Source organism: Staurois parvus, unplaced genomic scaffold (assembly GCF_062004578.1).
Source record: "Staurois parvus isolate SC_StPar_1 unplaced genomic scaffold, SC_StPar_1.0 ptg003510l, whole genome shotgun sequence".
In the NCBI taxonomy this organism is placed as follows: Eukaryota; Metazoa; Chordata; class Amphibia; order Anura; family Ranidae; genus Staurois; species Staurois parvus.
In genome coordinates this window covers 42,093-67,702 of record NW_028321306.1, presented here as the reverse complement: position 1 = coordinate 67,702, position 25,610 = coordinate 42,093, and the positions used below count along the sequence as shown (strand labels likewise).

General features: G+C 46.2%; 1 protein-coding gene across 1 annotated transcript in view; it reads right to left on the bottom strand.

Moving 5' to 3' along the window:
• The window catches only part of LOC149427762 (uncharacterized), a gene marked incomplete at its 5' end in the record, with an annotated part of 460,704 nt that extends 435,439 nt beyond the window's left edge, over window positions 1-25,265 (bottom strand). Inside the window, 2 exons of the mRNA XM_089667692.1 lie at window positions 8,191-8,365; window positions 25,053-25,265. Of these exons, the coding sequence (XP_089523818.1) occupies window positions 8,191-8,365; window positions 25,053-25,265 (388 nt within the window). The remainder of the gene's footprint in view (window positions 1-8,190; window positions 8,366-25,052) is intronic.
• Between the last annotated feature and the right edge of the window lie 345 nt (window positions 25,266-25,610).

Sequence of the window (25,610 nt, the reverse complement as noted above, 5' to 3'; positions counted from 1 at the left end):
GGCTGCATTCGCTTTCTTTTTTTTTTTTTAGATTTTTTTTTTTTAGACTTTTCTCCCTCTGGCCAGCAACGCCACTCTTGTATTAGAGCGCCCCTACTCTGGATGAAGGAGCACAGGGGGGCAACCTTTGGGCAGCAGCATTTTTTTTTTCTTTTATGATAAAGGTTTTATATAAATCAAAGGTGATTATTGTAAGAACCTCTGCCAGCGTTAAATGGTTTGTCTCCTCTCTGATTTGGAAAAGAGCTTGTTCTTTTGAAAAACAGCAAACTTACTGGCTGGACCACCGGATGAAAATAGTCATCACATCTAAGAATTGGTAAGCTGCGATATAATAAATGTTTGTTTTTGGATTTAATATTGCTTTAATCTAACCGTAATAATTAAATCTTAATCCTTTAGATTGTAAGCTCCACGAGCCGGGCCCTCACATTCCTTCTGTACTGAAAGTATTGTAATTGTACGATCTCCCTTATATTGTAAAGCGCTGCGCAAACTGTTGCCTGGGGGCCCCATGAGTTGTCAGTCCACCCCTGCCTATGCCTGTGCGTGGTGGTTGCGGCAGCAGTGAACGCACAGAGTCCGGTTGCAGTAAACTTGTAACTTGTACTGAACAGAATGCCAATGTTACCAACATGGGAAGAGCCGCTAGGGAAGTACTCACAGTTTAATGTACTTCAAAGATGTGGCTGAGGAGAGGTGCTGACAGTGTCTGTTTCAGAGGATGGAGTGCAGCCTGGCCGGCCCCAAGCGGGGAGGCTTCCTTCCAGGTTAACAAGTCCCTAGCCTTGCTCTACTCACCTGGATCCTTTTCCTACCACTAGTTGCTTTTCTTAGCAAGCAGGGTCTCTCTCCCTACACTTGCCATTCGCACACATGCATGCCAAAACCCGGGGGGCAGGAACTTATAAAGAACTGGCTGACCCAAGATGGCTGCCATGAGTGACAAGGCCACAGCATAGCCAATTGGAATGCTGCTCCATTGACCCCAATAAGCCATAGAGAAACCACGTTTCTCTTGACTTCCTCTCCAGGCTGTAGTACCACCTACAGTGGAGATAACACACGGCACCTACCTACTTGCTGAAAAACCTGTGTAAGAGAGACGGATATATTTACCTATTTTCAGCCCATTATGGTCCAGCCATGTGACCCTCTGGGTCAGCCAGCAGCAGCTGCAGGGGAGAGAAGGAAGCTCTGAAAATAGATGGGCCATGGGAGCCTATGGGGGACATCACCACACCAAGATTTCCCAGCTGTTGTCGGTGCTCCCTCCTCTCCCCTGCAGCTGCCACTGGCTGACACAGGTGCTCATGTGACCAAAGCGCGCTGAAAAATAGGTGAGCATATACATCAATCTCACGCAGGTTAGTCACGATAGGTGTTAGGACAGGGCCATGGATATGGGGGTACCACCAGTCCTCCTGTATGGGACCCAGGCCAGCAGGGGGGCCCCAAGCATCTGGGTGAATTGAATGTGGGAAGGGAGGGTAATCAACATAGTGTGGGGGTGATTATGGAATGGAACTGATCCCTTCCCCCCTCCCAACACAGGGCTGCTGTTAGAAACCATGGGGCCCCACACATCCAACCTGACAGGCCCCCCCCCCCCCCCAAAAGAAAAATCACAATTTACTATGCTTCAGTTATGAATGAACACAGTGAGTGATCAGTGCCGAGCACTCATTGTGTTCATTCAGGAAAGGAAGGGGCTGGCAAAAATATTAACTGGACCCTTCCCTTATTCTCCACCCTGAAGGATCCTAATGTGTGCTTGCAGCTTCTGGTGGGTAGGAGAGGAGGGAACCCGGCAGCACTGTGGGGGTGGAGGTGGCGATTACTGGAACTGATCCCCTGTATGGCTCTCTCTGCATCAGCTAAAAGCTGGATTCTTCTCCTCTCCCTCCCTCTGGCTCTCTGCTGTTTGTCTTGTGGTAAATACGCCCCTGGGTACCGCCCATCCTCTCCACCTTGCCCAATCAGAGAATGCTTTGCATTCATGGAGACAAATGCAAGGTGCTTTCTGAATGGCAGCCAAGCAAGCAACCCCCTGTGATTACTATGCAGAAGGGCAGCTGCTAGGCACAGCACCCAGAAGACTGTGGCCATTACCTCGCCAAGCTGGCCCAATGTATCTGCAAAATATATCATCCTTGGAGTGCAGATTTAAACTTGTTACCTGCAGAGGTTGTGTTACCTTCTTCACAAAACCATTATGGAGGGTGTCTCCCAAAGTGGGCAATATGTTCCCTATGTGGTGGACTTGGCAAAGGTGCGTCATGAATAAGGGTCTGTACCAGGGATGGACTGACAACTCATGGGGCCCCCGGGCAATAGGGGATCATGGGACCCCTGTGTCCTTGCCCAAACTCAAAAAAGCCTATGAAAAAGGTACCAGGGGCATCTCATGTGGCCCCCTACTGACCCCGGGCCCTCAAGCAGTGCCCAAGTTTCCAAATGGTCAGTCCGCCCCTGGTCTATACAATTAACACGGTCCTACAGGTTAACTTTCACAAGGATCCATGGGAAGCTCTTCTCCATAACCCAGTACAGGATGTCCATCGGTGTTCCCAAACTCTAATTACACAATTCTTAATAGTAACCAAACCATCGATCGCTCATGCATGGAAATCTCCATCTCTTCATTGTAGCCTCCCTAGCAGTCTGATTATGTCAGTATTTCTGTGCTCAAAGCGGTACTTTTTTGCATGGAAATATGTAGTTTTTTATTGTAGTCCTGTAATTTTTAGGAATAACTCACTGAAATCTGTCCGAACAAGAGTCTAGTAAACATCCCGGGGATGATAAAATTTGAAACACGAAATCATAAATTATAATTTAATAAATAATCATAAAAAATAATAATATAATAATAATAAATGTAATTCAATAATCAAACCAAAAACACTGAAATGTGAAATAGAGCGCCAAGTTCGCACATCGCTGAGCAAAGTCGCAGAATCGTTTTCAGTGTCTGATGAGGAATTTCCCCCACGAATCATTATCACTCAATTCTGCAAGTGGTTCTGATTTACTATCGCTGTTCTCTAGCCGGTCTAAAACCGCTTTTGACCTAAAGGGACGCTTTTTGGACGCCATGGACGTTTCTCAGTTTCCAGGCAGAAAGAACAGTAAAAATGCAGGCAGGGCGCCGGACAAAGCACTCGGGACAAAATGTATGTGAAATGGTTTGATGCAGGAATGTTATACTATGTGATTTTAGTGTATTTAGTGAATGTCACTATTTCAAATTTTTAAATTTGCCGCCGTTCCGTCCCCCGTATGTTCCGACATCGCAGGGAACGGAAGACGGATGCCGGCATCGGCCGGAGGACATTGCCGGGGACACTGCAGGGGGGACATCGCGGGAGCGCAGGACAAGGTAAGTGAAGAAGAGATCCGGGAGCAACGCTGCAGTGTATTCCCGAGTGTAGCTCGGGGTTACCGCTTGTGGTACTGAAACTTTACCACGAGATACACTCGGGAATACCGCCAGGGGGGTTAAAGAGGTCGGATCAAAGATCCGCAGAACAACTGTCAACAAAAAATTGATTGTGATCCTGGGGGATACCAATGACAAATTTACTTCAACCTGGAAATCCACGGCTTGATTACTCCCCTCTTGCTTGACATACCCGTCTTCTGCAGCTCTGACAGTAAAGGAATAGTCTCATACTAGGTGGTATCAAAAAGTTTCAAGACACCAACAGATGGCAGCACAAAGCTACACACACAGTCACAGGAAACACCGACCTCCATAAGTCAGTGTGCCAAAAAACATCGTCCTGTGTACATTGGGAGTTGTGCAACTGGTGCTATTCTGACCACATGCGTTACCATGTCTGCTATTTCATCATGGACAGGAAGTTAGAACAAAGAGCAAATGTGAAATTCTGTGTGAAACTGGGCAAATCTGCCAGAGAGACATTTGACATGATTCTGCAAGTTTACGGCGATGCTGCAATTCGTCGTTCGAGGTGTTTTGGGTGGCGCGCGCGATTCAAGAGCAGAAGAACATCACTGTCTGCTATTTCATCATGGAAAACAAGTTAGAACACAGAGCAAACGTGAAATTCTGCGTGAAACGTGTACACCCAAGTTTTGTCACCGGTAATGACCCTCAACATGAAGGACGGGTTATCCATGGCAGGCTGACGGAGTTCTTGGCAGACTTCGATGTGGTGTTTCTTCTGCTCCTGGGTCCCAAGCCTGGGGATGAACTTGGCAGCATTACGGCGCGTGTTCAAATCACACGTGAGGATTGCCTGGACTGTTCCCTATGATACACCGACAATGGCAGCCATGTTGTGGATTGTTTTCCGATGATCATCATGCACAAGTTGTTGAACATTTTTGACGTTTTCGGGGGTTGAGCTTGTTGAAGGTCTTCCTGATCTCGTCGTCTTCCAGTGACGTTCTTCCGCTCTTGAAGCGTGCGTGCCACTCAATACACTTTGAACGACTCATTGCAGCATCGCCGTACACTTACCGATTCATGTCAAACGTCTCGGTGGCAGATCTACCTAGTTTCACGCAAAATATTGCATTTGCTCTTTGTTGTAACTTGCTGTCCATGATGAAATAGCAGGTAATGCACGTGGTCAGAATAGCATACACCAATCTTTTTTGTCTGTTCATCTCCCCTTTTGTCTTCCCACATCTCACGCACACCTGGTACCTTGATCACGGCCAATGATGTTAATTTAAACTCTGCCCTCTCTTGTCCTGCACACCTCTGTTATCAAACCCCGGTGGGCAGGGTGAAATGCGTCAGTAACCATGGCCAGAGTGGTGGTTGAGGCCATCTCACCTACACTGAACTCCCAGGACTGGTATCTGTTGGAGTGTTACAAAACTAGTTTCAAAACTTTTTATACCACCTCATATTGGCATCTTCTTATGGATTTGCGTAGGTGGCCTCCATGGTTCCTCTTATTCCTTCTCATATACACTGAGTCGCCTATGTATGTTACAATGTATCTCATTACAATGAAAAGATGTTGGGACCAGAAAATCAATATGCCTCGTACCCTTTCCTCATATATGACTGTATATCACCCTTTCCTATACCATGAGTTACTGATTCTCAGCCCGTAAACGTACATACCTCTAGGACCTCTGTTTGAAGCTCAAGGCACATTTTCCTATACAATTAAATGTAATTATAAAGAAATATTAAGACACAAAGGCTTGAAACTAAGATCTATAAGGCCTAAGGCTCCAACTGACCACCCCTGAGATAGGACCAGGAATGCTAATGGACTTTAAGGGGTTGAGCTCGCTGAAGGTCTTCCTGATCTCTTGTCGTCTTCCAGCGATGTTCTTCTGCTCTTAAAGCACGCGTGCCTCTCAGAACATCTCAAACGACTTATTGCAGCATCGTCGTAAACTTGCCAAATTGACCACCCCTGAGATCGGACCAGGCATGCTAATGGACTTTCAGGGGTTGAGCTCGTTGAAGGCCTTCCTGATCTCTTGTCTTCTTCCAGTGATGTTCTTCTGCTCCTAAAGCGCGCATGCCACTCAGAACATCCCAAACGACTTATTACAGCATCGCCGTAGACTTGCCAAATCACGTGAAACATCTCTGTGGCAGATTTACCCAGCTTCATGCAAAATTTCATGCTTGCTCTTTGTTCTAATTTACTGACCATGATGAAATAGCAGATGTGATAATGCACTAGGACAGAAAAGCACCAGTTGCACAGCTCCCGATGTACACAGGACACTGTCTTTTGGCATCTCATATTGGCATCTCCTTATGGATTTCCATAGGTGGCTTCCATGGTTCCTCTCTTATACCTTCTTGTATTCACTGAGCTGTATATACACTGAGCTGCCGATTTATGTTATAATGCATCTCATTACAATAAAAAAGTTTGGTAAAAGAAAACCATTATCTATCGTACCCATCATTTGACATATGACTGTGTATCACCCTTTCCAATAACATGAGTTACTGATTCTCAGCCCGTAAACACACATACCTCTAGGACCTCTGTTTTGAAGCTCAAGGCACATTTTCCTACACAATTAAATGTAATTATAAAGAAATATTAAGACACAAAGGCTTGAAACTAAGATCTATAATGCTAATGGACTTTGAGGGGTTGAGATCGTTGAAGGTCTTCCTGATCTCTCGTTGTCTTCCAGTGATGTTCTTCTGCTCTTAAAGTGCACATGAACTCAGAACATTTCCAACGACTTATTGCAGCATCGTCGTAAACTTGCCAAATTGACCACCCCTGAGATCGGACCAGGCATGCTAATGGACTTTCAGGGGTTGAGCTCGTTGAAGGCCTTCCTGATCTCTCGTCGTCTTCCAGTGATGTTCATCTGCTCTTAAAGCGCGCGTGCCACTCAGAACATCTCAAATTACTTATTGCAGCATCGTTGTAGACTTGCCAAATCATGTCAAATGTCTCTGTGGCAGATTTGACCAGCTTCATGCAAAATTTCACACTTGCTCTTTGTTCTAACTTGCTGACTATGATGAAATAGCAGACGTGATAACGCACCTGGAAGGAATAGCACCAGTTGCACAGCTCCCAATGTACACAGGACGATGTCTTTTGGCATCTCCTTATGGATTTCCATAGGCGGCCTCCATGGTTCCTCTCTTATACCTTCTTGTATACACTGAGCTGTATATACACTGAGCCGCCTATTTATGTTATAATGTATCTCAATACAATAAAAAATTTTGGTACCAGAAAATCATTATCTATCGTACTCATAATTTGACATATGACTGTATATCACCCTTTCCTATACCATGGGTTACCGATTCTCAGCCTGTAAACACACATGCTTCTAGGACCTCTGTTTTGAAGCTCAAGGCACATTTTCCTACACAATTAAATGTAATTATAAAGAAATATTTAGACACAAAGGCTTGAAACTAAGATCTATAAGGCCTAAGGCTCCAATTGACCACCCCTGAGATAGGACCAGGCATGCTAATGGAATTTCAGGGGTTGAGCTCGTTGAAGGCCTTCCTGATCTCTCGTCGTCTTCCAGTGATGTTCTTCTGCTCTTAAAGCGCACATGAACTCAGAACATTTCAAACGACTTATTGCAGCATCGTCGTAAACTTGCCAAATTGACCACCCCTGAGATCGGACCAGGCGTGCTACTGGACTTTCAGGGGTTGAGCTCGTTGAAGGCCTTCCTGATCTCTCGTCGTCTTCCAGCGATGTTCTTCTGCTCTTAAAGCGCGCGTGCCACCCAGAACATCTCAAACGACTTATTGCAGCATCGTCGTAAACTTGCCAAATTGACCACCCCTGAGATTGGACCAGGCATGCTAATGGACTTTCAGGGGTTGAGCTTGTTGAAGGCCTTCCTGATCTCTCGTCGTCTTCCAGTGATGTTCTTCTGCTCTTAAAGCCACTCAGAACATCTCAAACGACTTATTGCAGCATCGTTGTAGACTTGCCAAATCATGTCAAACGTCTCTGTGGCAGATTTGCCCAGCTTCATGCAAAATTTCACGCTTGCTCTTTGTTCTAACTTGCTGACTATGATGAAATAGCAGACGTGATAACGCACCTGGAAGGAATAGCACCAGTTGCACAGCTCCCAATGTACACAGGATGATGTCTTTTGGCATCTCATATTGGCATCTCCTTATGGATTTCCATAGGCGGCCTCCATGGTTCCTCTCTTATACCTTCTTGTATACACTGAGCAGCCTATTTATGTTATAATGCATCTCAATACAATAAAAAATTTTGGTACCAGAAAATCATTATCTATCGTACCCATAATTTGACATATGACTGTATATCACCATTTCCTATACCATGAGTTACTGATTCTCAGCCTGTAAACACACATGCGTCTAGGACCTCTGTTTTGAAGCTCAAGGTACATTTTCCAACACAATTAAATGTAATTATAAATAGATATTAAGACACAAAGGCTTGAAACTAAGATCTATAAGGCTTAAGGCTCCAATTGACCACCCCAAAGACCAGACCAGGCACGCTATTGGACTTTGGTTAAATAAAGCTGTGCATAGAACAATAGTCATGTGCAAAGTGCAGCAACCCAGAAAAAAACAATTAATTTTCCCTCTGCTGATCTCAGATCAATAAATGTTGATTGGTTGCTACAGGTTACCGATATTTCCTTTTTTTTTTAAATACCCAACTGATGTGAAAGAATGGCCGCTAGCACCATTCCTACCGTGTATCCTGGAGCACAGAGGCACCTCCCGGTCATGCCGTCGCAGTCGGCCCCGTTGAAGCAGGCACACAGCTGCTGGCAGCCCTCTCCGTAGAAGCCGGGGCGGCAGGGTTCCTCGCAGTAGAGGCCGCTCCAACCTGCCCTGCAGGTGCACTCCCCAGACAGAGGGTGGCAGCTGAGAGAGAAGAGAAAGAGAGAGAAAAACTTGTCAGTGCAGAACGGTGGGGTGTGCTGGAGCACTAATTAAAACCATACATCGTGGTGTCAGCGGCCAGCAAGGCTGGGACCCCGCTTCCTGCAATTCATTCACCCGCAGTAGCCCTGCAGTTCATTCATCTGCCGTAACCTGGCTCCTCGGGGAGAAAAAAAATCTATTATTTAAATGTGTGTAGAAAGAGAGAGATTATTTTGCAAACAAAGAGCGAGAAAATGGGAGGAAAACTGCACCTCAGATAAGAGACGTAAGCCTATTGAGATTTAGAGTCAGCATCAGACTAAAACTTTCTTGGATTCTGGTTACATGCGACAAGAAGCAATCATCGGGAAGCATTGCATATTGATGTACAGCATCTGTGTAGACCGGGGGTCTCCAAACTTTTCCATAAGAGGGCCACATTGTATATTATACAAATAATCAGTTTTATAGATGAACATTTAACATATAAATTGGACTTGGATCTTTTAACCCGTATGTCACAGCTGCCCCCCCTCTTAGCCCCTTGTTCTGTCCCTGCTCTCTCTGCCGTCTCTCATCCGTGCCCCTCTCCGCTCCTGCAAAGATAAGAAGGCATTCCTAAAACAAGCTGGAGCCAAGCTACCTGGGGGGGGGGGGGCCCGGTTGCCTAGGTGACTAGGGAGTCCGACCAGTTTTAAGAAGCTGATGCCAGAGCTCCCGAGGTATTCACTGCTGTGTAGCTGACGGAAGGGGCCCGGGCTGGGGCCTTTTCGTGGCCAGGCTCGGCAGAGACCCAAGGCTGCCTAGGACCAACCTTCTCCCAGAGCTGGGGAAGACTGTCTGCTAGACACCAGAGATCCGTGAGTACATGCTCTCTGCCTGCTTCACTTGAACTGTTCTTGTGCTGACCTCACACAAACCCCCCCTGTTGGATTACTTGCTACAGAGACTCTCCCTTGGATCTCGGTGTTGGACTTTAAGTGTGTTGGTCCTTCTGTGTCGCCCTGTACTGGCGTATTCACCCTCCCTGCAAACTCCTCTATTCAGTGACTGTCATCTGTTTGCCTCAATAAAGCTTTGTGCGTTTGCCATCTACTCTGTGTGTTCTGTCCTGCCTACGCTCCGTCACACCGTATAATCTTGTTCAGGACAGAAGAGAAAGAACCTATACAGTGGGTATAGAAAAGAATCACCTCCCCCCTTTAAAAGAATCAAATTTTTTTGCTTTTCAGCCTGAAATGAAGACAGACACAGTTTTTGTTTTATCCAGATGTATTTATATTTATAACATCCAAAGTCAATAAAAGACACCAACATGTCAGAAAAAAAAAATCAAAAACATAATCACTGAGTTGGAAAAAGAATCCCCCTCCTTGTGTCGGTAGTTTGTTGAACTCCCTTTTACTTTAATTCCAGCCTTTAGTCTGTTGGGATTTGTCTCTAGTAATTTTACACATCTAGACTTTGCAATATTTGCCCGCTCTTCTTTGCAGAACTGCTCAAGTTTCATTAAATTTGATGGATTTGATTTGTGGACGGCAGTCTTCAAGTCATTCCACAGATTTTCAATGGGGTTGAAGTCTGGGCTCTGACTAGGCCATGCTAGGACCTTCACCTTCTTCTCCTCCAACCACTGGGGGGCCATTGTTGCTGTGTGCTTTGGGTCATTGTCATGCTGGAAGGTAAACCTTCTTCCAATTGACAACTTTCTGGCAGAGGGCAGCAGATTTTCCTCCAGAATGTGACGGTATTTTTTCCCCAACCATTTTTCCTTCTATCCTGACAAGTGCTCCAGTCTCTGCTGCAGAGAAACCCCCATAACATGCTATTACCACCCCCCTCAATAAGAGGATATTCCCCCCTCCATGCTGTACTGTAGAATGGTGTTATTTGGCCAGTGAGCTGGACTGGATTTATCATTTAGTGTTGAGGCCAAATCTTTCCATTTTAGTCTCGTCTGACCAGAACACTCCATGTGGCCTCAGAATATTCAAGGTGCGTTTTGGCAAAGCTCAGTGGTGACTGTGTGTAGCCTTTCTTTTTTCTTGCACCCCTCCCATACAAGTCCCATTTGTGGAGGATTTGTGATATTGTTGTCACATGCAAACAATGACCGCTCTTTGTCGTCAATTCCCAACACGGCTTCAGAGTTGCTGTAGGCTTCTTGATAGCCTCTCTGACCAGTTTCCTCCTGGCTCTTTCATCCAGATCGGATAGATGTCCTGATCCAAGGAGGGTCTGTGTTCTGCCAAATACCTTCCAATCCTAATAATAGACTTCACTCTGCTTCTAGGCATTGATAAAGCCTTTGGAATATTATTTTATCCGTCTCCTGACTTGTGCCCAGGGAGCCTTATAAAAAGAGGATTCTGAAGGCTCCTCCAAAAACACAGACCAACTTTTTTTCTTGATAAAATATTTTTATATGTGTAATGGGGAATGCTACGGACTTTGATCTTAAGGGGAACTCTGATGTAAGGGGGTCTCTGGTCATCAGAGTCCCCCTTACACAGGAGTCTACAGAGTTCCCCTTACATCATTCCTCCTCAGTCCTTAGAGTTCTCCATGACTGCAGACATGACACAAAAACTAGCCAGGGATAACGTACATGATACAAGAAATGGTAAGAGACTGTGTACTGTACATGGCACAGGAGTTGGTCAGAAACTGCGGACATGGCACAAGAGATGGTCAGAGACTACAGACATGATACAAGAGATGGGCAGAGACTTTGTACATGATACAAGAGATGGTCAGAGACTTTGTACATGATACAAGAGATGGTCAGAGACTACAGACATGATACAAGAGATGGGCAGACACTGCAGACATGGCACTAGAGATGATCAGTGACTGCAGACATGGCATAAGAGATGATCAGAGACTACAGACATGATACAAGAGGTGGTCAGAGACTACAGACATGGCACTAGAGATGATCGGTGACTGCAGACATGGCGTAAGAGATGATCAGAGACTTTGTACATGGCACAAGAGATAGGCACAGTGGGACTGGGATCAGCTGCAGACAGATGGCAGAGGATGGCGCAGCAGATACAGGCAGTATTGCAGCCAGGGAGAGGATCAGCTACGGGAGGGGAGCTCTGGTGAAGTAGATCCTCTTGTTCTGAGCTTGGCCATGCCCCCTCCAGTTCTCCTTAGTTTTTTGTAAAAGTTGCCAAGCACCACCATGACAACATTGGCTGCATGCTCTGGTTGCCCCCCTGGAAGGACATTTGGCAACTTTGTGCCATGTGACCCTGGGGACGCCATACATGGGGCCCCATACATGTGTATCATGGGTTGCCAGCCCTGCTTGTGCCTGGCCAGGGAATATCCGAGTGCCTCTTGGGGGATCAGGAAGGAATTTTCTTCCCAGCAGGAACAAATTGGATCATGCTTTGCTGGGTTTTTTTGCCTTCCTCTGGATCAACTGTGGGTGTAGGATTATAACTTTTTCTTTTTTTTGTTTTTTTCTGTGGTTGAACTGGATGGACTTTTGTCTTTTTTCAGCCAGACTAACTATGTAACTTTATCCTGGAGATCTTTTGACAGTGCCTTGCCATCCATAGTTGATTTTTTGCTTCAGTGACTACCAGGGACTGAAATGCTCCAGGAAACCTCTTTTCAAGAAGAGCTAATCAAAATGACCACAGCTTATCACAGTTGAAAGACAAATGGCTTTGTGTGCCATTGAGAAGGTGATTAGCTACACCTGATTGAGTTCACAAGTCATTTTTAGGTCTTCATTTTAGGCTGCAAAGCAACAAAATGTGTTCATTTTAAAAGGGGGGGGGGGGTGATTCTTTTCTGTACCCACTGTAAATAAATAATATAACTTTAAAATACGTAAGTTACATTAAACCCCGCCCATATCAGTCCCCCTTATTTCAATGTTCTCCCTTACATCAGGTGTTCCCAGAGTGCCCCCTAAGCAAATATGAGTAACTGTATAGACCAGGAGGTCTCCGAACTTTTCAGTGCAATGGCTACATCATACATTTTATAAATATTTCCAGGGCAAAAAAATCATTTTTTTAAAAAAAATGAGCCCCCCTCTTACATCAGTGTCTCCAACAGAGTCCCACTTACGTCAGTGTCCCCAACAGAGTCCCTCCTTACATCAGGGTCCCCATCAGAGCCCCTCCTTACATCCATATCCCCAACAGAGTCCCCCCCCTTATATGAGTTTCTCCATCAGGTACAGCCCGCTTACATCAGAGCCCCCTTCAGAGTTCCCTTTACATGGGATGTTCCCAGAGTGTCCCCTTACATCAGTGTCCCCACTACGAGTTCCCCCTCTCTTACATCAGGTGACCCCATCATATTTAATTATTACATCAGTGTACCCGTCAAAGACCCCCCTCACATTAGTGTCCTCTTCAGAGTCCTCCCCTACATCAGTGTCCCAAATCAATGTCCTCCCCCTTACATCACCATCCCCAGCAGAGTGTCCCCTTACATCAATGTCCCCACTAGGAGTTCCCCCTCTCTTACATCAGGTGACCCCATCAGATTTAATTATTACATCAGTGTACCCGTCAAAGACCCCCCTCACATTAGTGTCCTCTTCAGAGTCCTCCCCTACATCAGTGTCCCAATCAAAGTCCTCCCCCTTACATCACCATCCCCAGCAGAGTGTCCCCTTACATCAATGTCCCCACTAGGAGTTCCCCCTCTCTTACATCAGGTGACCCCATCAGATTTAATTATTACATCAGTGTACCCGTCAAAGCCCCCCCTCACATTAGTGTCCTCTTCAGAGTCCTCCCCTACATCAGTGTCCCAAATCAAAGTCCTCCCCCTTACATCACCATCCCCAGCAGAGTGCCCCCTTACATCAGTGTCCCCAGAGTTGCAGCAATATCAGATATGTGTTGCACGAAGCTGCTTTGATATATTCGTATGCTACTCTGTACCATCCATAAGATGCAAGTCTTTATTGGCTACACAAGGGAACACAACTGTAACAGGCTAACGTGATTCGTCTACAGCAGCCTTAAGCCGAAACACATTATGATGTTCCAGTCATACGTCATTATGTAGCCAATAAACACTTGCATTTGATGGATGGTACAGGGTAGCCGGCTTGACTTTACTACAAGTTCTACTGTTGGTATGTGGAGACACTTTAGCCAGAGTTCCCGACGTAATAAGCTGTGTTTGCAGTTGAGTGTGGGTATTGTTTTCTTTCTATATTCACTTGAATGGGTTGCGTTTGGTGGCGGTACCGCTTGCCAAGTGCGACCTGCTGTACAAATTTTGCCTTGCTGCAGCAGTTTGTATTGACATAGATGGTCACGTTAGCCTGCAGATCAAGGGACTGTAAAAGCATGGCATGTAAACAAGCCCTGGATAGCAATTGATTTAAATTAGGCCTCCTGATCTGCATGACAGGGCTGTGCTGAATCACAGAGCTGTGGAAATCTCAGAACTTGATGGACAGTAAAACAAAATCATTAGGCATTCATAACTGCTCCCTTGCCTGGATTTCAGACTTAATGTTCCCATAAATTAGGCCTTCTGATCTAAGGACTAGCTACATGCAGTGCGTAGCCACAGAACTTCACCTTGCGTACTAGTGATGAGCTAAGGTCCAAGTTGGGTGGCCTGACTGGCAAAGAAGAGTGGCAGGTGCTGAGCAGTTGGAAGTGTTGCTGTAAGGTTCGGGTTGGGTGGAGTGATTGGCAGAGAGGAGTGGCAGATGCTGATCAGTTGGTAATAATTTTGAGTTAAGGTTTAGGCCAAGTTGAAGGATTGGAAGAGATGGGTGGCAGATGCTGAGCAGTTGGTAATAGTGTTGAGCTAAGGTTCAGGCCAGGTTGAGGGATTGGCAGAGAGAGGTGGAAGATACTGAGCAGTTGGTAATAGTGTTGAGCTAAGGTTTGGGCTGGGTGGAGTGATTGGCAGAGAAGGGTGGCAGATGCTGAGCAGTTGGTGTTAGTTCTAAGCTAAGGTTCAGGTCAGGCGGAGGGATTGGCAGAGATGGATGGCAGATGCTGACCAGTTAGTAGTGTTGAGCTAAGGTTCAAGCAAGGTTGAGGGATTGGCAGAGATGGGTGTCAGGTGCTGAGCAGTTGATAATAGTGTTGAGTTAAGGTTCAGGCCAGGTTTAGGGATTTGTGGAGAGGGGTGGCAGAGGCTGAGGAGTTGGTAATAGTGTTGAGCTAAGGTTCAGGCCAGGTAGAGGGATTAGCAGAGAGGGGCGGTAGATGCTAAGTAGCTGGTAGTGTTGAGCTAAGGTTCAGGCCAGGTTGAGGGATTGGCAAAGAGGGGTGGTAGATGCTAAGTGGTTGGTAGTGTTGAGCTAAGGATCAGGCCAGGTTGAGGGGTTGGCAAAGAGGGGTGGCAGATGCTAAGCAGTTGGTAATAGTGTTGAGTTAAGGTTCAGGCCAGGTTGAGGGATTGGTGCAGAGGGTTGACAGAGGCCGAGCAGTTGGTAATACTGTTGAGCTAAGGTTCAGGCCAGGTTGAGGGATTTGCAGAGAGGGGTGGTAGATGCTAAGTGGTTGATAGTGTTGTGCTAAGGTTCAGGCAAGGTTGAGGGATTGGCAGAGAGGGGTGGTAGATGCTAAGTGGTTGGTAGTGTTGAAACAAGGTTCAGGCCAGGTTGAGGGATTGGCAATGATGGATGGCAGATGCTGAGCAGTTAGTAGTGTTGAGCTAAGGTTCAAGCAAGGTTGAAGGATTGGCAGAGATGGGTGGCAGATGCTGAACAGTTGGTAATAGTGTTGAGTTAAGGTACAGGCCAGGTTCAGGGATTAGTGGAGAGGGGTGGCAGAGGCTGAGCAGTTGGTAATAGTGTTGAGCTAAGGTTCAGGCCAGGTTGAGGGATTTCCAGAGAGGGGTGGTAGATGCTAAGCGGTTGGTAGTGTTGAGCTAAAGTTCAGGCCAGGTTGAGGGATTGGCAGAGAGGGGTGGTAGATGCTAAGTAGTTGGTAGTGTTGAGCTAAGGTTCAGGCCAGGTTGAGGGATTGGTGGAGAGGGGTGACAGAGGCTGGGCAGTTGGTAATAATGTTGAGCTAAGGTTCAGGCCAGGTTGAGGGATTTCCAGAAAGGGGTGGTAGATGCTAAGCGGTTGGTAGTGTTGAGCTAAGGTTCAGGCAAGGTTGAGGGATTGGCAGAGAGGGGTGGTAGATGCTAAGTGGTTGGTAGTGTTGAGCTAAGGTTCAGGCCAGGTTGAGGGATTGGCAAAGATGGATGGCAGATGCTGAGCAGTTAGTTGTGTTGAGCTAAGGTTCAAGCAAGGTTGAAGGATTGGCAGAGATGAGTGGCAGATCCTGAGCAATTGGTAATAGTGTTGAGCTAAGGTCCAGGACAGGTTGGGGGATTGGCAGAGAGGGGTGGTAGATTCTAAGTGGTTGGTAGTGCTGAGCTAAGGTTCAGGAAAGGTTGAGGGATTGGCAGAGAGGGGTGGTAGATGCTAAGTGGTTGGTAGTGTTGAGCTAAGGATCAGGCCAGGTTGAGGGATTGGAAAAGAGGGGTGGCAGATGCTGAGCAGTTGGTAATAGTGTTGAGCTACGCCCGCAGGAAGCATTCACATGACAGCAGGCCGGCGGCCTAATAAGCTGCAGCCAGGGAATTCCCTACCACCGAGCCACACATAACAAAGGCGGGAATGATGGTGGCATCATTGACCTAATCTGGCCCCATGGCCAGATTTGGTGAATGACATTGTCCAGTATGACCATGTGTCAGCTGATTGGGCTAGCAGCCCACTATCATGTAACAGTTTCCTCATGGTTCAGCTGGAACCTTTGCTCATCACTATTACCAACCAACTTAGCATCTGCAATCCCTCTCTGTCAGCCCCTTCAATGGCTTTTAATCGCCCAACTAATGCATTTCACAACGTTAACAATGACATGTAAACCCTACCCTTCCCCCAGATACATCACCAACCTCATCTCGAAATATCACCCAAAAGGTTCTCTTCACTTCTCCCAAGGCCTCCTGCTCTATAGCTCCTTTGTTACCTCCTCCCAAGCTCACCTCCAAGAGCCTCTCACTTCCTCTGGAACTCTCTACTCCAGTCTGTCCAGCTATCTCCCACTCGGTCTACCTTTAGATTCCAATAGTTTTTATTGAACATTTTTTTCAAATTAACAGATATAAGAAATAAACAATAGTCATATCACAAACGGTAGGTTTCGACACAACTCAAAAGAACCTGGGTTATCGGATATAAAGCACATAACAGGAGACCGGGGTACAAATTCAGAGTTACAAAAAACAGGAGCCAAGGGCATGTGTGGAGATGCTAATGATTTGCGATGGTGCACTCTGTCCCAGACTGTCAAAGAATATGATAGAGTAGGGCATACTATTGGAGGGCATAATCGATTAGGAAGCCAAAGTAAAGAGCCAACGGCGATTGGATGGCAGCAGAGAGCTTCAATAAAAACCTAAAGGGGAGTAGGTACCTTAGCAGTGGTGTAGGACAATTGAGCAATTTGAGCAGCTTTGAAATATGCTTGAAGATTAGGAAGGCCTATCCTGCCTCGTGGTTTGGAGGCATATAATGTCATATAGTTCATCCAAGGTCTTCTATTGCCCCAAACAAAGCGAAGATCCTCAGCTTGTAAATGGTGCATCTCATGTCTCAAAACTGGTATCGGTAGGGTTCTAAAATAATATAGCAATCAGGGCAAAAATGTAATTTTAATTGAGTTGATTCTGCCAAACCAGGATAAGGAGGAGTCAGCCCAACAACAGAGATCATCCCTAAGTTTTTTAAAAAGGTGGGGGTAGTTAGCTTGAAAGAGGGTCTCAAAAGAAGCAGTTAATTGGATCCCTAAATAAGGCCAGGTGTTGTGTGCCCATTGAAAATTATAAGTATTCCAAAGCTGTTGTTCCACAGAAGAGGGTAAGGAAACATTGGGCTGTTGTTTAAGAGTTTAAGGAGAGCCCAGTAAGGTCAGAGAATTGGTGCAAAAGAGACAGTAGATTAGGTAAGGTGATCAAAGGGAAAGTAATATAGTTAAGAACATCGTTAGCAAATAAGACACATTTATGTTCCTTTCCTGATGTCCACAATGGACACCATGGATAACGGGGTGGGAATGGATCTCCATAGCTAAGGGTTCGATCAGCAATGAGAAAAGCAATCTGGAAAGTGGACAACCCTGTCTAGTGTCATGTCGAATTGGGAACATGGAGGATCTGTAGCCTCTAATGGAAACTTGAGCCGAGCGAGTATCGTAGAGCGTGTGCAATAAAGCAAGAAAAATTGGACCAAATCTAAAGGCTTGCAAGGTCGTGAACAAATATTGCCAAGTTAAACTATCAAAAGCCTTATGGAGATCCAAGGAAAGAAGCAAAAGTTTCCTTGAGAGGGGTGCATCCCATTTAGAGCGGACATCTGATATCAGGGTGATAGGCTGGCAAATCTGATCCAATGTTTGGCGACCAGATATAAAGCCCGACTAGTCCTTATGAACATATTGCGCTAAGAAGGAATTAAGACGCAAAGCCAAAAGTTTTGTTAAAATTTTCAAATCACAATTAATTAACGGAATGGGGCGATAATTGAGGACATCAGTAGAATCTTTGTTAGGTTTGGGAATGACACTAATATATGCCTTGTTCTCGTCTAGAGGAACCACACCCTCATCTCTTAAAGAATTGAAATAAAGAGTCATATGGGGAAGAAGGTGTTCAGAAAAGGTTTTATAATATTTATTCGGGAGGCCATCTGGATTTATGAGATGACAGCATTCTAATGATGTTGCTAATCTCTTTGCTAGTAATATGTTGTTCCATGAGCTCTCTATGGGCCCTCTGTCTACCCTGAAAACTCTTCTCTTCAGAGAGGTCTATCCCATCTCCACCCGACAACTGCATTTTATTGTCTCAAACTCTTCCCAACACAGTTACTACCTTTTGAATCACTTGCCCTTACCTTTAGATCACGGGTGTCAAATTGGTGGCCCTCCAGCTGTTGCCAAACTACAAGTCCCATGAGGCATTGCAAGATTGACAGTTACAAGCATGATTCCGAAAGGCTGAGGCATGATGGGACTTGTAGTTTCACAAAAGCTGGAGAGCCACCAGTTTGACACCCCTGCTTTAGATTGTAAGCTCTCATGAGCAGGACCCTCTTAACCCTCCAGTATTGAACTGTTCTGTCTGCATGATACTAATAATGCTGAAAATAGCATAATATCCCATTATTATATATTATTAAGCCAAGAGTTAAGCAGGACATTCATGTGGTTTTGCATGAAATACGAGAAGCTCATCGTTCAGGTTTTGCACCAGCCATAGCTTTTAGCTATGCCTCTGCTTCTAATTATTTTATAAAAGAAGATTCCTTTTTTGTCCTCCATGCCCATCCACTGTACTTCTCTATGGGCAGCCCCAGGTAATTGGAACAACATTTTTCAATGTGCCGGTTTGATTTTTTGCCAGGTCTTTCAGTTAGGTTGTGATCTGCCTAATTCAAATTCTGCAGGGCAACGGCATCGTTACACTGCATATGTATGGGCAGCTTAAAGGAGAACTATAGTCTATTTATTGATTTTGAAATATACATGTGATAAAGCCCAGCAAATTGTGAATGATCTTTATGTATAGTGTGACGGGAGTGACTTTTGGGGGTGGGGGGACCTCTGTATCATCTTCTCAAATTCTTATGTTTAAGTGACCCTGTGCCTGTTAGGGTATGAGGTGTGTATGTAAATGTCTATTGTGTATTGGTGTGTTGTCCTTTGTTCTCGGCCACATGGCTGTCTATTGTCCTTTTGCCATGTGCTGCCCCATTGTTCTGTGTCTTGGTTGGATGGGGAGGGGTGATGATGTGTTTCCTGTAGCCCTCCCCACTGATGGGGCAGGCTGATGATGTGTTTCCTGTTCCTGGTTGTGTTTCCCCGCCCTGTGTATATAGCTTGTTGTGTGTGTAAAATAAAGGAGTTGGCTTCCTGTTTTAAAAAGAGTCGGGTGCTGTCTATTTCCTGAGGGATTTCAAGGGTGTGGTCCACGGTATAACGGAATATACCCAAGTGTGGTCTGGGGTACGGTTCCGTCACATATAGTATGTCATTTTCAAAGTGCACTATGAAAGTCCTATTAAAAGCACTAGACTGTCTACACCAGCCATTTCCAACCAAGAGTCTGTGAAACCCTAGGGTTCCTCCAGAGGTTGCTTGAGCTGGGACTGATTGACCTCCCATCTGATCCCGATGCCTGCATAATTCTGGGGCCAACACCACTGGGCAGAGCCAGCAGCATGGTACCAGAGTCTTTTTGGCTTTCTGTAAGGGTAGCATTTTGATCACCACTATAAAGAGGGTTTTCTTTCCACTGACTACCAAAGTAAGGGGAATTGTTCTCATTGATTCCAATGAATTAGGGTTAGTAAGAATCTTCTAGAATTATTTCAAGGGTCCGTCTGGAGCAGGGCTCTCCGAGCTTTCTAAATAAAGGGTCAATTTGCTGTCCACCAAACTTTTGGGAGGGCAAACTGTGGCCGTTGGGACTATACAATTCCCTAATATGAGTGGGAGTAGACAATGTCTCAGGCTTGGTGGTCAGTGGGAGTAAATATATAAAATTGCAGGAACAGTGGCCCAACATTGGTATTAGTGGGAGGATTAGTGCCCAATGGTTTATATCAGCGGAAGGAATAGTTACCCATCTTTGGTGTCAGTGGAAAGAATAGTGCCTCATCGTTGGTGTCAATGGAAGGAATAATGCCCCATAGTTGGTGCCAGTGGGCTGAATAGTGCCCTACTGTTGGTGTTGGTGGAAGGAATGGTGCCTCATCATTGCTGTCAGTGGGAGTAATAGTGCCCCAAGGACCAGATAAAGGCAAGCAAAGGGTTGCATTTGGCCTGCGGGAGACCACTGCTTGGAGAAAAAAGTTTGGAGACCACTGCTCTGGAGAAAAAAGATTGAGAAAGGCTGGTCTATACCAGGGATTGACACACTGATCAAAATCCAGTGTCACAGCTGTGTTGGGACTCGTAGGAAATCCTGTTCTTCCTGCCTATCTTATTTCATAACTCCTATAACGATACAGAATACAAACTAATAAAAAAACAATTATATTGAAGTTCCAAAACTACTGTATATATAAACCCATCTATTTTTTTACCAAATGCTATTGCTTTCTACATTAAACACTGTGTAGCCAGATGGTTCTGGGCCCCGAGCTTCTGACACCCAAAAAAGCTGCATGGTCTGCTATAGCTAGTTACACTCACAGGCCACTTTATTAGGTCCACCTGTTCAACTGCTTAGTAACACAAATTGCTAATCAGCCAATCACATGGCAGCAACTCAATGCATTTAGGCAACTAGAGGTGGTGAAGACCACTTGCTGAAGTTCAAACCGAGCATCAGAATGGGGAAGAAAGGGATTTAAATGAGTTTGAAGGTGGCATGGTGGCTGGTGCCAGATGAGCTGGTCTAAGTATTCCAAAAACTGCTGATCTACTGGGATTTTAACACACAACCATCTCTAGGGTTTACAGAGAATGGTCCGAAAAAGAGAAAATATCCAGTGAGCGGCAGATGTGTCAATGAAAATACGGAGGTCAGAGGAGAATAGGCAGAATGGTTCAAGATGATAGAAAGCCATGCTCTCATGTCAATATGGACCAAAATCTCTGATGAATGTTTCCAATACCTTGTTAAATATATGCCACGAAGAATGAAGGCAAAAGGGGGTCCAACCCGGTACTAGCAAGGTGTACCTAATAAAGTGGCCAGTGAGTGTATACAAGGGCGTATTTACCACAAGGCACTTGCCTAGGGCGGCATTTTTACGGGGGGCAGCACCTGCCCTCAGAAAAAGGGATGAAAGAAGGGACATGCTCACCATGGGAACCAGGTGGGATCCGAGAGAGGCTGCGGGCTACTTGGTGGTGTATGTAGAGCCCGATTCTCGTTCCCGGGGATGTCCAGAGTTGTGAAGATGAGTGTCTTTCTCTCTATAGTGGAAGGCTGTCCCAGGTTGGGGGGGCAGGGGTGTTGTTGGTCAATGGCAGGCTCTTTTCGCGGGAAGGGGATGGGGGGAGGTGTTGGTTGGTGTCTGTGGGGGCAGACGTTTTTTGCGGTGCCTAGGGCAGCACAAAGCCTAAATACACCACTGAGTATATATCCTTGGCCAATGTAAAGTTGGCCATACACTTCTCCAATTATTGCTGAATCAGAAGAAATTCAAGCCAAGAGTGGCCCTGTTGGCAACCCCCACTCAACAAAAGTACACTTTGTCGAAAGAGCCAGTCTGCAAATTCTTCACCAAATAGCCAGTCAGATGCAAGCACTGTTCAGGTATTCAGCAGCCACTGGACCACTGAGGGCAAATTTGGAGCAAATATGGCCAGGTTTAGACTTACTGCAACTGTTATGTAAGAAAACCTGTATGGAGACAAACATGTAAAGTTCAAAGGTTTGCAACCCCCTGGCAAAAATGGTGAAATTTTGGCATTGGGATTGAACATATGACCGATCGTGCCAAATAAAGTTCTTTTATTTAACCACTTCCAGTCCGGACACTTTCACCCCCTTCCAGTCCGGACACCTTCCCCCCCCCCCCCCAGTCCGGACACCTTTCCCCCCCCCCCCCCCCAGTCCGGACACCTTTCCCCCCCCCCCCCCAGTCCGGACACCTTTCCCCCCCCCCCCCAGTCCGGACACCTTTCCCCCCCCCTTCCAGTCCGGACACTTTCCCCCCCCCCTTCCAGTCTGGACACTTTCCCCCCCCCCCCCCTTCCAGTCCGGACACTTTCCCCCCCTTCCTGCCCAGGCTAATTTTCAGCTTTCAGCGCTATCCCACTTTGAATGACAATTGCGCGGTCATGCAACACTGCACCCATATGATTTTTTTAGCATTGTTTTGAGACAGGTAAAGCTTTATTTTGGTGGTATTTATTCACCACTGGGGTTTTTATTTTTTTTGCTATGTAAATGAAAAAGTCCAAAAATTTTGAAAAAAAAGTGTTTTTCTTATAAAATTTTGCAAATAAATATTTCATCATAAATCTTGGCCAAAAATGTATTCCATTATCTTTTTAGTAATAAAAAAACAAAAAACCCAAATTAGTTTATAGCCAAAAATTATAATTTTTAAACCTTTTGTTTTACATTTTGTTTTTTTTTATATTATTATTTAGGTTTTTTTTTTACATACTGTCACCCTAGCAGTACAGTGTCACCATGGTGACACTGTACTGCTTGTGGGGGGTGATGAAGATTTTTTTTTTTCACACGGATTGCTTTTACACCCATAAAGGCTGTAAAAGCAATCATTTCTCCTCTCTGGCTGCATTCTTGCAGCCATTGAGAACTACTGAGTGAGCTGTGATTGGTCACAGCTTGTCACATGGTACAAGGCTGTTGTGAATAGCCCTGTACCATGTGACCTCTGTGATCATTCACAGATTTCACAAGTATTAAGCAATGATGTCACAAGTGACATCTTGCTTACTACTCTGCATGTGATCACTGATTGGCCAATCAGTGATCACATGAGCGGGACCTCGCACAGAGGTCCCGTCCGACGATCGGTGTTCCACTGTGTCTGGAGGACACAGCGGGCACCGGATCACGGTGCTGCGCGCAGGGGCGGACTGACCATTTGGAAACTCGGGCACTGCCCGAGGGCCCGAGGTCAGTAGGGGGCCCCATGAGATGCCCCTGGTACCTTTTTCATAGGCTTTTTTGAGTTTGGGCAAGGACACAGGGGCCCCATGATCCCCTATTGCCCGGGGGCCCCATGAGTTGTCAGTCCGCCCCTGGCTGCGCGGTCCCAGGGAGCACACACAAGCAGGGTGCAGGGAGGCCGTTTATATACAACGGCCGGACGAGAGGTGGTTAAGGATGATGATCATATGAAGCCATTTATTACCACAAAGTTGTTTGGCTCCTTTTTCAATCATGATAATAGAAATCAGCCAAATGGCCCGGATCAAAAGTTTCCCTCCCCTGGAATGTTCGGCCTTGGTACAGACACAAGCGGGGACACACGGGTTAAAATGGCAATTAGAGGTTAACCACTTGCCTACCAGGCACTTATACCCCCTTCCTTACCAGGCCAATTTTCAGCTTTCAGCGCTGCCGCACTTTGATTGACAATTGCGCCGTCATGCAACAATGTACCCATATGAAATTTTGATCATTTTTTTCTCACAAATAGAGCTTTCTTTTGGTGGTATTTAATCGCCACTGGGCACTTTACTTTTTGCGCTATAAATTAAAAAAAGTGCAAAAAATTTGAAAAAAAAAAAAGTTTATTTGTTTCTTTTATAAAATTTTTCAAACAGGTATTTTTTCTTCTTCACTGATTTGCGTTGATGAGGCGGCACTGATGGGCACTGATAGGCGGCACTGATGGGCACTGATAGGCAGCACTAAAGGGCACTGATAGGCAGTACTAATGAGGTGGCACGGATAGGCGGCACTGATAGACAGCACTAATTAGGGGTCACGGCTAGGCGGCACTGATATGCAGCACTGATAGGCGGCACTGATAGGTGACACTGATTATGGGTACTGATAGACGGCACTGACTGGCATCACTTCTGGGCACTGACTGGCGGCACTGACTGGCACAACCCCTGGGCACTGACTGTTGGCACTGACTGGCAGCACTGCTGGGCTGCACTGGTGGGCGGCACTGGTGGGCACCACTGGTGGGTGGGCACAGGTAGGTGGCACTGGTGGGCACAGGTGGGTGGCACTGGTGGGCACAGGTGGGTGGGCACAGGTGGGTGGCACTGCTGGCACATGTAGGTGGCACTTCTGGGCACAGGTAGGTGGCACTGCAGAGTGGCACAGGTGGGGGCACTGCTGGGCACAGGTGGGGCACTGCTGGGCACAGGTGGGGGCACTGCTGGGCATGGGTGGGCGGGGCTAGTGGGCGCACTGCTGGGAGGAACTTGCGGGGGTCACTGCTGGGCACCGATCATCAGGGCACTGATCATCAGTGCCCTGATGATCGGTGCCGATCCCCGCTCTGACAACTGCCGGTTCTCGGCAGTACTTTCCTCACGATCTGACAGCGTGAGGAAAGTGCAGCCGAGAACCGGCACTTGCATTTTCCTGTGATCAGCGTGTCATTGGACACCGCTGATCACGTGGTAAAAGGCCGGTGGGATCGGCCTTTCACCACATCTCGTGATCAGCTGTGTCCGTAGGACACAGCGATCACGGAGATCGCCGGGTGCGCGCCCCCTGGGGCGCGCAGGAGAGCGCGTTCTGGGAGGACGTCATATGACGTCCACCCAGAACTAGCCGGCCGCGGTGCAGCCGTCATTCGGCTATGCGCGGTCGGCAAGTGGTTAATTTCCCACATCTCTGGCTTTTTAAATTGCAATTAGTGTCAGTGTATAGACAATGATTATGTTAACTCTCACATGGATGCACTGAGCAGGCTAGACACTGAGCCATGGGGAGCAGAAAAGAACTGTCAAAAGACCTGCGTAACAAGGTAACTTTTGAGCACAATTGTAAGCAGCCAATATTGACCTCTACAAATGCCACTTGCCTGACAGTCTTTGGCTTTAACCTATTCTCATTCACTGATCTCAAAGAAGTATGCAGCCAGTGAAGTTAGCCCAACATACTTCACTGAAGCCAGATCTGGTCTACTAGTATGTTCAGTAGGAAAAGCCAGCAATGGAAGAAAATCAGTACAGCTTTACTTTAAGAAATCAGAACTAATTCTAGAGCCCACAGTCCATACCTGCGAGTGTTGGTCAGGTTACAGGGGCAGTTCTTGTTACACTTGAGGCCGTACAGTCCGTCTGCGCACACTCGCTCCTCACAGAGGATGCCCTTAAAGCCCGGCTCACACAAGCAGGCCCCGTTGATGTGGTAGCACTTGGCTCCGTTCTGACAATCGCACCGTTCGGCACACTGGTAACCGTATGTACCTATAGGACACTCCTCCTGGCACCTGCAGAGGACAGAATGAGAAGAGTTAATGGCATGGGAACAGTTTCCTATTTGGATCAATAAGCTTGACTTAATAAAGGCAAATAGAGTGTTCACTATGTAAGGGAATTTGCACTTAGCTTGGTGAATGAGGTGAAGCTCTGCTGCCTTCCAACAGCCAATCATGTGCAACAAATATTTTTATTTTTTTACATTTTCCCTGGGTTCCTTTCAAAGTGAACTTTCACCCCATTCACTAAGCAAAGTGCAAATTCCCTTGCAAAGTAAACAGCCTATTTGACTTAAACAAATCAGCCTCAGGCTCCATGCACACTGGCTTGAAAAAACACAGCTTCTAGAGGAGTTG